The following is a 12,075-nucleotide window of genomic DNA, read 5'->3' as shown; positions in this document are numbered from 1 at the left end:
AGACATCCAGGAATGAAGGGAGGGGAGATGCTGGGGCACGAGCAGGTGGCTCCAATATCACAGTCCAGACTAGTAAATGTTTATGAAAACATCTGACTAAAGCCATGCAAATGCAACTGTTGTGAGGAACAGTTAGCTAAGTTCACTACTAATACCGAAGAATGGATTCATACTGAGGGTCATCTCATCGGCCACACCATGAATGGTGGTCCTGTCCTTTCAAGTGTGAGAGCATGAGGGGTTGGGCAAGTTGGTAGCCGTGTCCCATGCAATGCGTGCTGTTGCCTGCCCTCCCTGTCATGTCTGCTGTGACTGTCAGCTGCAGTATGCAGGCCTTCGGGTTGGCCACTCTGCTCCTGCTGGGTGTGTATGTGCTAGTGTGATGTTCAGATCAGGACCGTGCTTCTGAAGTAAATCTCCCAGTTTTCCCCACTTACCATGCTTTGTCACTGAGTGGTTTCTCCTGGTCAGCACAAGACCAGAGTACCTGAAATATGTGTAGTGTGGAGACTGCATCCTTAGCACCAATATTTTGATCCTTAAGTCCACTGGTCTTGGTTTGCCTTGCAAATGTAGACATCATCACTGAAAGCCTGCTCCAGAACATCGGTCCTCTGCTGTCTAGAAACTGTCTTCTCATTGCTTAGCCTATATTTTGTTCTGGTCTGTTCATACCAGTTTGCTCTTGTGTCAACTTTTTGTCAACACCAAACATGGTGCTGGCCAGATATGCTCCATGAATGGTGGCAGCAAAGGCTGCTACCAAAGAGCCACACAAATTCAGTGCTGCGCTCTGCTCCAGAAGAGTGCTTAAACTATCTGGAGTCTAATATATATGAGTACCGCCACTTCTCCCCCCCCCCCCCCCCCCCCCCCCTTTTTTTTTTTTTTGCTACCAGTTGCAAAATAATGCCTGATGAAGAACCTTGTGTGGCCCCTGCATTCAGGGAATAGTGAAGGAATGAGGAATGACTCTCGTTAGGCTTTCTGGCCAATAATGCACAGATTACAGCCTGTAAGTATACACCCTGCTGGGAAGGTAGTAGCTGTGTTGATATGACTGGGGTTGAGCACATGATTAACTATGAGCGCGTGAGCAAGAGGAAGAACATGAAGTCTTAGAGATGTCAAGTAGAAGTTGTTCTTCCTGACAGTGGTTCAATGGTGGCCTGTTATGCCCAGGCGTATGTACCTCTGCTGTCGCACACAGTTGCCCAGGCCTTTGTCCCTGGGGACTACTGCCTGACAACAACTGATAGGTTCTTCATACCCTCTCAGGGTACTTTTTTAACAGCCTCATTCTAATATCTACAGCTATTAGCAGTTTAACAGAGCACCTACTTCAGATGCGGGTGTGGGGTGGTTTGCTGCTTGGACGTTTCAGTGGGGCTTGGCTGGCTAGGAGCCCGGCCTTGAGCGGGAGGTCTAGGCTGCTGTGGAGGGAACACGCCTGCCTTGGAGGCCTGGACTGGAGAGGACCCAGTTGCTGATCGGACTTGCTGTGGAGATCCAGGTGACCTTTGCTGCTGAGGTGAAGTGGACTGGGGACTCTGGGGCTGCTGTCCTTGAGGGGAGAGCCGCTGCTGCGGAGGTGCGTTTGTCCGTGGAGGCTGAGATCCCTGGGGCTGGCGTGGTCCACCTGTAGACATAAACATGAGGAAGTGCATGTGGTGGACAACAAGCAAGGAGCCATCTATATGGAAGAATGGGTTTTGCTAGGGGAGGAGACTATTCTCAGAGTAGCTTCATGCAGAAGGATAAGGGAAAACTTCTTCTATTAGCCTAACGCTGGTGTCATGCCCACATCTCTAGAGTTGTGGTCCATTTCTCTACCTCCTTCAGCACTGAAGTCTGCCACTCTCCCCAAAGAGTCACTTCAGTGTGCTGTACTCTTTCATGGAACTAATATTTCTTATCCTTGGCAAGCACTTCCTGTGTTGGGAAGGAAGAGTCACTGGAGAACCAATGCTGCAGGAAATGAAAGCTGAATCTGCTGGTTTGGGCCAGCAGTCCCTTTGTGGGCCCAGCAGTTTGATGTGAGACTGTGCATCCTATTGCTATCTATACATCTGTTCCAGCATTATCAGCAGGTAGCTTCAGCCATATTGGTAGAAGATTCTCAAAACTGAAGAGGATGTGGAAAATAATTGGATGTGACATGAGAAATTGCTGGACATGACAGGTAACAGTGTGAGAAGCTGATGAAAACAGCTGACAGCGTTGTGAGGGCTGGCTGGATCTCACAGGTGATCAAGGGGGGGAGTTATGTGAGAAAAAACTTCACAGAGAATTTAAGAGAAGTACTGGAGACAGATGGGGAAGTGGTATCCTGCAAGACCAGCAATTCCTAGGTCAACCTATCAGTTGTAGCATATAATGCCAAGATTACATTAGATGTCTTTGGTATCAGAAACACCAGATTTTGGATACAGCAAAGCTGTGACCAATAAGAAAAAGGTAATTAGAGGTGGGTGTTAATTTGGTAGGAGATTGGGGTGGAGAAATGAAAGGACAAAGGTGGCAAAAAGGAGGGTCTAATTGGTTATGTGAATTGAGTGGTTGGTGTGGTCTAGGAACCCACAGAGCAGTCCTGTGCTTCATTACCTCAGCATAAATCAAGACAATAAATCAAATCTGTTATTTTGACCAGGCACATAAGTCAAACCTGCTTCTGCTGTCAGGAGGAGGTAGGGGTGTGCTCTTGCTGACAGGGGAACACCTGGATGGATGGATCAAGGATCCTAGCATCACCATGTTGGTGTCTGTTCCAAGCCTGACAGCACCAGCATCTTCCCATCACTTAACGCTTGTGGCCACTACACCTTCGTGCAAACACAAATACACTCTGCACCCAGAACTCTGCTGTAGTGTTAATTCAAGTGGCCTCACTTTGCTGAGCCAAGTCCTACCAGCTGTGTCAACTGGGTCTGTACCAAAGTTTCACCCCACTTTCTGAGCTGCTGTGGAATATGGTAACAGCTGCTTTAACAGCACACTGGATTTGCTGTCTGCTTGTCAGCGAATTGGAACAATGAGTGAAACCTTTATCCTGATAGCTTTCATTTAGAAGTAAAACTGATATGTCTCAGTCCAAACTGTCATGGGGCCACAAGAACTGTACCTTGGGGAGGAGGCCGTGGTTGGGACAGTTGTCCAAGCTGAGGTCCAGTCTGAGATTTCATTGATGCAGGCTGAACTTGTAGAGGCTAGAGGAAAAAAGGCATCCCAGTTAATACAGAGTCCCCAAAGAGAAGCCTTGAGGTAATATAGGAACTGCGGAGTCATGAAGGGTTCCTTAAATATACACACACGCAGCATCTGGCTGGTTAAATCTCATGAGACTAAAATGGAGAGCTGAGTAATAAAGAGCACAGAAGTTGTTTGCTCACAGGGAATAACAATGAAGTTACAACTTAGAATGTTTTTTAGGCAATCAGGAATTACCAAATGTATCAGGCCCGAGGGGATCTCTTAGTCTGATCTCCCATTTTGGACAGTTGCCAGCACCAGATGTTCCAAAGGAAGGAGGGATGAACCATGGAAACATCTATGGAGTAATTGTCTCTTTACCCTAAGGGGTTTCCTCTTGATTGTTTATAGACAAGAGCCAGCTTAAACCCTGAAACTTGAAGCTTACTATCTGCTCCACAAAATCTTTGCAACAGTTCAGATATTTTGGGTTGATATTTACACTCAGACCCTTTGAGTCTTGCTCAGCTCTCAGCCTCACTGCTTTTCCTGTTTCTTAGCTCCATTGCTTTGTTCTGAGTTTTGAGAATAGTTCTCACAACCTGCCCTTGCTAGGCCATTCATTATTTTGCAAACCTTTACTGCCCTCTCTCTCATTCACCTCCTTTCTAAAACCAAGAGACTGAATCCCTTTGGTCCTTCCATGGGAATGTTTCCAGGCCCTTAATTATTTTCATCACCCACTTCTCTTTCCCAGCTTTGTGATTCCTTCTGCAGACGCCAGAGGCAGGTCTGCTTGTGTTATTCCAGATGCAGCAGTATCTGGGTTCTCTGTATACATCACCAGCTCATTTCTCCTGCATCCTAATTTCCTGCTTTTCCCTTGTCAACACAACCATAGGCTGAGCAATGGTTTTCATTAACCTGTATGCAACGATGTCTTTCTCAAGGGGCATGGCTAGTGCCACTTGCAAGGTCTGCAGATTGTTTATGCTCTCCATCTCTCTACCCTCATCTTAGCTTACCTTTCAGTCTTCCATATGGAATTTCATTTGCTGTTGTGGTGACTTAACATATATAGCTCTGTCAGATGTTCTTCACTGCCATCCCTGGTCCTGACTAATACAAATAAGTTGGTGCCATCTGCACTTTCTTCTCTCTCGCTGTTTACTCTTTTTGACAGATATTTTAATAAACAGATTAAGCAATGCAGAACTGTTGCACAAAGGGCTGGTCCAAGGTTAACAAAAGTCTGAGTAAGCCTATTGTACAAAATTGTTTATGAAAGCAGAGGAAGCTGGAGACAGATAGGCTGGTATGTGCTGGTTTATTTACATGGAGAACACAGTGATAAAAGGGTCTTCAAGGCTCCTGAAAGGTCAGGAGAATGAACTCAGTGATTCTGGAAATGGGAAATGTTGGAAATATTGAAAAAAGTTTCAACTGACTAACATATACACGATGAGGTTGCCAGACCATCTTTTACACTTTTTTTTCTGGGACTTGCTAAATGGACAGGGAGGAAAACATGGGAATTTTCCATTCATGGCTTCTAGTCCTACATAGCTTGGGACACTAAACCTTCCCTTTGTGCTGGTGGAAATTTACTGTCCTAATGCTGTGAGACATCCTGATTAGACCAACCAAAGAAAGGAGATCAGATCTCATGTTCACCTTTACGGGCTTTGTCTACAGCCAACCCAAGCCTTCTCAGAGATGAAGGCAAAACAGGATTTTGAGGCTCGGAGATGAAGGGGTGAGGGCCAGCCCAAGGTCTTCTCCTTTTTGAAGGGAAACAGTGATGGGAAGGGATGGAGGCAGGGCAGAGAGATAAGGAGAGAACCACAGCTGTAACCATAAAACCAGGTTTCATGTTGCAGCCATGAAAAAAAGGTTGTCATTAACATCTTAACCTATCCTGGGCTCAACTAACCCAATTATCAACGTGACCAAGCCTAGCATCCTTTACGTATCCCCTCTGCTAACTGTTTGCAAGAATTAAAATTTCTCATATCTATGTCTTTATCTGAGGCCAGCTTCTGCTCCACAATGAAACTTTGCCTTTTAGCTCCTCCCTGTTTGATTTCTTTAATAGTACTTGCCTGTTACCTTGCCTAAGGCTTTTTGACAGTCTAGCTACATTATTTCATTATTTTGACTGATTGCCTGCTATCTACCACTTTATGAAAGAATTCTCAAAGCAATGATGGGAAAAGAATCAAAAGGAAATTAATGGGACATTTTTCTTAAAAAGAAAAAAGTGGTAGATGATCTTAAGCCATGTTTCTGTTGGTTTATTAGTCTTCTGTATTATTCTTTAAATTATTGTCTGAGATAATTCATAAGGTCCATGACTCTTACAACTTTTTAAAAACATATTTTGTATTTGTTGTACACCAATCCTCTAGAGCAAAACTGTTTCTAATGAAATTGCACATTTTTTCTTGGCAGCTTTGTCACTTCCTAAATTCAGTTCATTGGATGTAGCCACCTGGGTCTGGGGGCTTAATCATTTTTTAAAATAACAGTCATCACTGATTTAATCATTATTTTTGCTCTCACTTCTGTCTCTTATCAGGAAAAAATATATCTAGTTTAAAAACTTTCCCACTTTCAGCAATTAAATTTAATAGAGTCACAACATTGTCCCTGTTGTCTTCCTTTTCTCCCTTAACTTTGGCTGATCAATAGAGCCCACCAATTGTTTGGTAGGGTTCCATCTTTTGATGAACTCAAAGAATTTGTTTAATTCTTCCCTCTCTTGTCATACCGTTACTTTTTGATACCACATCTGTCCCTTGGACATCAAACCTAATAGCATATATTAACTTTCTGAATTTGTACCTGGTGTTTCTTAAGGCTAGGTCAAGGTGTTTTTTCCTATTGCACTTGGATTTTGCAGGTCCAGGAAGCAGACATTGACAGAGATAGGGAACTCTCTCTGAATTGCTGTCCCACTGTGCTGTTTGACTTGCTTCTTGATAGCTGTAGTTTCACATTATTATGACTTGTTGCTTCTTCCACCTCGGTCAATGCTGTGCACTTAGTTTCATAACTTCTCAGTTTTTCTTGATCCAGAGACTAGTATAGAGCGCTCCAAAAATATGTATAGATATTCTATTCATACCCATAGAATATTCAAGGATTCATATTTCTATGTATTCAATACTGCTATCCTCCTATTCAGAATTGATATTTTTCTTTGTTCTGTGAAGTTTTCACCTGTAGCTCTAGTTCTGCATCTCACTAGCCTCATGTAATTACTTCTCTCTGCCCATTTGGAACTAGGTGTTACAGCATTATGTTAATTGTAGCTTGTGTGCTTTCTGCAGTGCTTGTTGTACCAAGATCTTTCTCTATAGCAAAACACTTTAGTTAACATGTTTGTGATTTTAATTTTCTTGATTTTGCATACAGATATTTCTAGGTTGTATTCTTGACGAAGACCCTTTTCTTATTTAACTCTTCTATTTGACAACCTATTGCTCCAAGACAATTTATTTTGTTCTTATTTTGGTTCTATTTTAGGTCTGTTGTAATCCAATCATCTACCAGTGTATTACATAGACAACAGATGGATCTGTCCACATTCTCAGTTTCTGTTGGCTTCCCCTTTGGTCTTAGTTTATAAACTCTATATCTTGGTTATTTCATATGGCAGTTGTTGATTTTACTTTGGCCAGAGTAAATCCTATCCCTTCTGTATCGCTTTCCCTGCCTCAAAGTAATTTTAGTGTCTATTACATGTTTACCCCCTCACTGTAGCTAAAACTCGGTTTGGAGTTACCCTGACTACCCTTCATGCTGGGGACTTGGTTTAGCAGGAGCGGGCTGTCCTACGAGAAAGGCAGAAAGCCATAAAGTCTTTTCTCCCATTTTTTTGTCTCAAGTGGAAACTGTTCCAGTGCACTGCAGTCAGTATTATCCTTCAGCCTGTTTACTCTGCTCTCCTTTCTTCTGTACAAATTTGTTGTCCTTAAACCTTTGTGCTTGGCTCCCTGCTAGATCCTGGAAGAGGTGTAGCACATATACCTGGAGACACAGATTATGTTCTGGTGTGTTTAATTTACACAGAACTGCTACTGGGAAACATGGCACTAAGATTAGAAGCATTTGATACTCAAAATGAATGTACATGAGAAGCACTAAGGGCAAAAATGACAGATTCTTATATAAATTCAGCATTAGTCAAGCCTCCTCCTGATGAAGGGGGTAAAGGGCATCTCCAAAGAAGAAAGGCTGCAGTAAGGAATGGAACAACTCTTGGTGGAGATTCCCACTTTCTGTTCTGGGAAACACAGATTTTCATCAGGGATGCAAAAACTGGAATGAAACCTATCCTGAGGGACGGTGTTAGATGGAGATAAAGTCGGGCGTTACAAGAACTTCTAAATATGGCTGTCTTCAATATGAATCTATGAATTTAGCAAGCCAGAATGTCTAGATGCATGGGCTACACTACTGGTGTGACGCCACAGTTATGTGGAAGGAGAGGAAGGGAGAGAGAGGTGGTTCTTAGGGGCACCCACTGCAAAAAGTTTACAAGAGACTTCTCTGGAAGACCAGGAGTCAATCTATCCAATACATTCCCATATGAGACTGTTCAGCTCTCTGAGATGTCTGACTGCCTGACACCCACAGGGAGGAGAGAGAAAACAGAAGTTCAGGAAAACAACTTAGCCATAAGTTCTCTATTTGCTCATACCCAAGGCCTCAGCGGTGACGGCGTAGATCCAGCAGTGATGACAAGCTGAGTCATTTTGGAAACAACTAGATCAGCTATAAGCTGTCTATCCTCTTCCACGTGCTCCCCAATCAGGGGCATTGAGCTGTCCATCACCTGCCACAGGAGGGAAAACCAACAGTTAGTAAGGAGGTTTCCTGGTGGCAGATGCCTGTTTCAACTCACCTTTCACACTAACCTGATTTGTGTCTCCACATCCTTGCCAACACCTCCAGTCACCACTCCCCTCCATGCTGAAATGCGCTTGACTTTCTAGGTGTTGGCTTTCACTTAGGTTTGGGTTTTTTTTGTGGAAATGGCATGTACTTCCCCCCCACTCCCCATCTTCCTTCCCTTCACAACTTGGAAGCCAAGCCAAGCTTTCTGGTTGCTGGAGGCTTTCTAAATCAATTAAACGCAAACTTCCTTCTTCATATGTCCTGAGGAGATGCCTGTGATGGATGAGGTCTTTCTGACATTGTCCCACAGCATTTGGGGGTGACATTGCAGCAGAAAGGGCCACAGGAGAAGGGAAACAACATGTACTGAAGCCTGAGGAGATGAGAGCAACAGGGACTGGAGGAAACCAGGAAACATTTGGAATTAATCAATGCAAAGCACTGCACCCTGAGAGGGGAAACAAACACCACAGTTGTGTAATGAATAGGATGTCACCAAACCAACAGCACCCAATGCAGGAAAGTAAACTTATTCTCTGCTTGTCTTCTTGCTATTGTCATGATATGACTGCTTCCCGAGCAAGTACTACAACTGTACTGCGGAAAGCTGGGAAGCAAGACTGTGGGGAAGAAGAACTGTCAAAGGGTCTTTGAGGTAAGAAATGGTCTGACAACAACAATAATAATGAAAGCACAGCAGACCCTCAGCAGTACAGCAGCCCTAAACATAATTTTCAACAGTTCATCATAAATCAAGTGCTTTGCAAACATCGGCTAAATCCCACAGGAAGAACTGCGCTATGATGAAGTTAAGATTCAGCTGAAGTAAATATAATTGTACCAAAATATCAGGGTTGGAAGAGCTTTTTTTATTTTGCTTTTATTTTTAAACCAAACATTAAAACCCCTGGAAATGCAGAGTTAAAGGTTGCATTGCTCAAGAAAGGCACTGACGCACACTCAGATAACAATCGGAAGCGTGCTCCACCCTGACAAGGCTGCAAGAGTCCACTCTTGGAGTGAAATGGGCAGTTTTGCGCCCTTTTTTTTAAGATTTAAAGTAGGGAAAATCAGTGAGGTGGGATCATCGAGTTTGCATTCTAGTATTTTCTTGTAGAATAACTATTAATTTGGATTAATTTCTATAGGTGTCTCATACAAACACTAGAGAAGCTGCCTAGGAAGTTTTAACTGAGGTTCACCTGTAGAGCAAGTTGGTGTTTATATCCATGGCCTATTTGACCCAGGGGGTGAAAGGAGGTTAGAAAATTAGATGGCAGTGCTCAGATAAATACACAAAGTGGCTTTTCATTCCACTGTCCATTTTGCGGTTTCTCTGTTTAAAATATGATGTGGGGAAAGGAGATGTGTCCTAGCAACGTTGGGGAACGGCCAGTTCCCATCTGTGCGTCGCTGCCCAGGGGTCCTGGGGGCTCTCCAGCAGGTTCCTGCGCGGGTTTCCCTCCCCTTCTCTCCCACCTTAAAAGCATTCCCATTTCATTTGGCAATTCCAGTTCACGCGTGAGAAAAGAGGTCCCAGCTCTCCGCAACGCACGGTGCAAGGGACCTGTCTGACCACTAGATGATGCCATTACCTTGCTAACAGCCTGGCCAGCGACGCCTAGCTCCTCACTCCCTAACCCTCCCGTGAGTAACTGGGATCCAGCTCTGGGCAAAACACCCCAAATCCTTCATTTCCCCACCTTAAGAACGGCTTTTTACTATTTCTGTGGAAGCAGTGGGTGGAGAGGAAGGGGGAGATGCTGTTTGAGAAAACAAAGGCACCAGAGGGAACGAACTCCGCAGTAGGTTCCACCTGAACCAGTGAAGGTGCACCAGGGATGTGGGTATCTGCTGTCCTGCTGTGTAGTGTCTGGCAGGGGAATGTGAGCTGTGGGAGACTGCAAACACGGGAATGAACAGTCACATGCATAAGGGAAGGCCTTTGAAAATGGCAGTGATTTCTGTGGGCAAAACGACATAGCTGATTGCCACCGAACTGAAAAGGAACATGAGATGTCACCCTGTCTGTCCTCTGGGACAGGGGAATTGCTCTGGAACTGGGCAGATATGAATGCTAATGCTGAAATAAATCAAACAGCTGGAAGGAATACGTGAATCACAGACTGATTGCACTCATCTCATCCTGGGGTGATCACAGAACAGCTGGGCAAGACAAGAAGGGTCGGCACATATGGACCCGGCTTTTGTAGCTGGCCAAGGTCAGTGGCTGCTCCTGACGCAGCTGCTGTTGCCTGATAAGGTGTATGAGGGGGGAGTGGAAAGCAGCCGGGCAGAGAAGAGAATCAGGAAAACCCCATCCCGCTCCTCCCCCCGCGCCTATCTGATGCTGAGGCCTGAAGGCTGGACTTGTTATTCCATGCTCTGATGTGGAAGAGCGGGGTGTTAGGTGATTTTTAGGGAAGGAAGGAAGGAAACATGATTAGACATATCAAAGGAAATGATATAGCAGTGCTGAAGGGATGGGCAGGGCTTCTTGCAGGGCAGCAAGGAACATGTCTAGTAACACAGGTTAGCTGTATGGCAGGTAGCGCCTTGCTGATCCAGGCGGAAGAATAAATCCCATGGATCATCCTCCACTTGCTCTGTATTTGTCAGCATAGCAGAGATGTGGAAAAGGGTTAGATTACCAAAAAGAGGGAGAGGGGATTATTAAACCATACACACTGATGAGCTCTTTTGAGAATCTGGCTGTTAACAGTGGTACTGAACTTGTGCTATTTTGAGGCTCTGGCCTATCTGATCAAGTGTTGACTATTTATGCTGAATATTCCCTTAGGGTGAAAAAGTTCTTTAAAGCAGAGGAAAAAGAAATACCAGAATTTACCGTTAAATTCACAGCTGTTTTAATAGAATGAACCTTTGAAGAAATCTAATGATTTCTTCAAAGTTTTCAATATGAGTCATGAAAATGGTGCTTAAGTGTGCTAGTGCTTTGAAAGGCAGAAGTGTACTAGATTCTGCTGTTTGCCATGGGAAAAGAAAAGAAGGTGAAGTTCAAGTAACAGCAGGTACCATGGGTGCAAGATTACTCTTGTGCTGTGCTGATAACTCATCTGTCTCTATCTGATTCTGTTTGCAACAAACCACTGTGATAAACCTTAGTTTATAGAACTGGCCATCACTACTTCTGCGAATCTTTCCTGGACAACTGCTTTGCATTGTGAAAATTAATTACTGCCTGCAATTGTATTGTGCAAATTCCTTATTTGTTCAGCCCATTTAGGCACGCTTTCTTGTAAAATGTCACAGCACACTGTTCCTTCTCACCGAGAAAAATACAACTGTCACACTGTCAAATAACTTTTTTCTCCCACTATCAAAAGAAATAAGCAAAATAAAGGATCAGTTTCAAACCAAGAAAAGTACCCCAGGAAGTAGGCTGGAGGCAATTAATTACTTGTCAGCATCTCCCTCAGATCTGCATAATGTAGAAAAGGTGCCTGTTTAGCTTTGTTCTGCCCTTTGTATTGCACTACTCTACTCCTTTCCCGACAATGTCCATCAGTCTGGCATCTGAATGCCTGCTAAATGTTGGTACATCAGGCCTGCTCAATCAGGTTCTCCGCTGGGATAATTCAGCATAACCCATCTGAGGCTGATGTGTTTCTTCTGATTTGTATCATATTAGATCCACTGCTTTTTACCTTGGGAGAGAGGAGTATTAGTGTGCATTGCTCTCTCTGTGTGCAAGCTGATGACGGCTGTTAGCGTATGGATGTGCTTTTCATCCAGCCAGTCACACACAGGAGCAGATGTGAAAACCCAGAGGTATACCCAGACAGAGGCATATAATCCTTAAGCACAGAATTAGCCATGTGTGCATGTACATAGGCCTATACGCAAAAATAGATGCAGGGATTTGAAATTCACATCTCACATCTGACCATGTATGGACACAGTCCAAATGCCATTACAGTCGTCTTTAGCAAGATTGCTTTCTTGCTCTTCCTTTCTCAGCTA

The 12,075-nt window shown here is 44.0% G+C and overlaps 1 protein-coding gene across 2 annotated transcripts in view; it reads right to left on the bottom strand.

Moving 5' to 3' along the window:
- The window catches only part of SYN3 (synapsin III), a 203,255-nt gene that overhangs the window by 5,624 nt on the left and 185,556 nt on the right, over nucleotides 1–12,075 (bottom strand). For both annotated transcript variants that reach the window (XM_075753811.1, XM_075753818.1), the window contains 3 exons: nucleotides 7,895–8,029; nucleotides 3,122–3,206; nucleotides 1,342–1,639 (listed from right to left, as the gene is read on the bottom strand). In XM_075753811.1, the coding sequence (XP_075609926.1) occupies nucleotides 1,342–1,639; nucleotides 3,122–3,206; nucleotides 7,895–8,029 (518 nt within the window). The remainder of the gene's footprint in view (nucleotides 1–1,341; nucleotides 1,640–3,121; nucleotides 3,207–7,894; nucleotides 8,030–12,075) is intronic.

This window comes from Balearica regulorum, chromosome 1 (assembly GCF_011004875.1).
Source record: "Balearica regulorum gibbericeps isolate bBalReg1 chromosome 1, bBalReg1.pri, whole genome shotgun sequence".
NCBI classification, from domain to species: domain Eukaryota; kingdom Metazoa; phylum Chordata; class Aves; order Gruiformes; family Gruidae; genus Balearica; species Balearica regulorum.
This window is presented reverse-complemented; position numbering and strand designations above follow the sequence as displayed.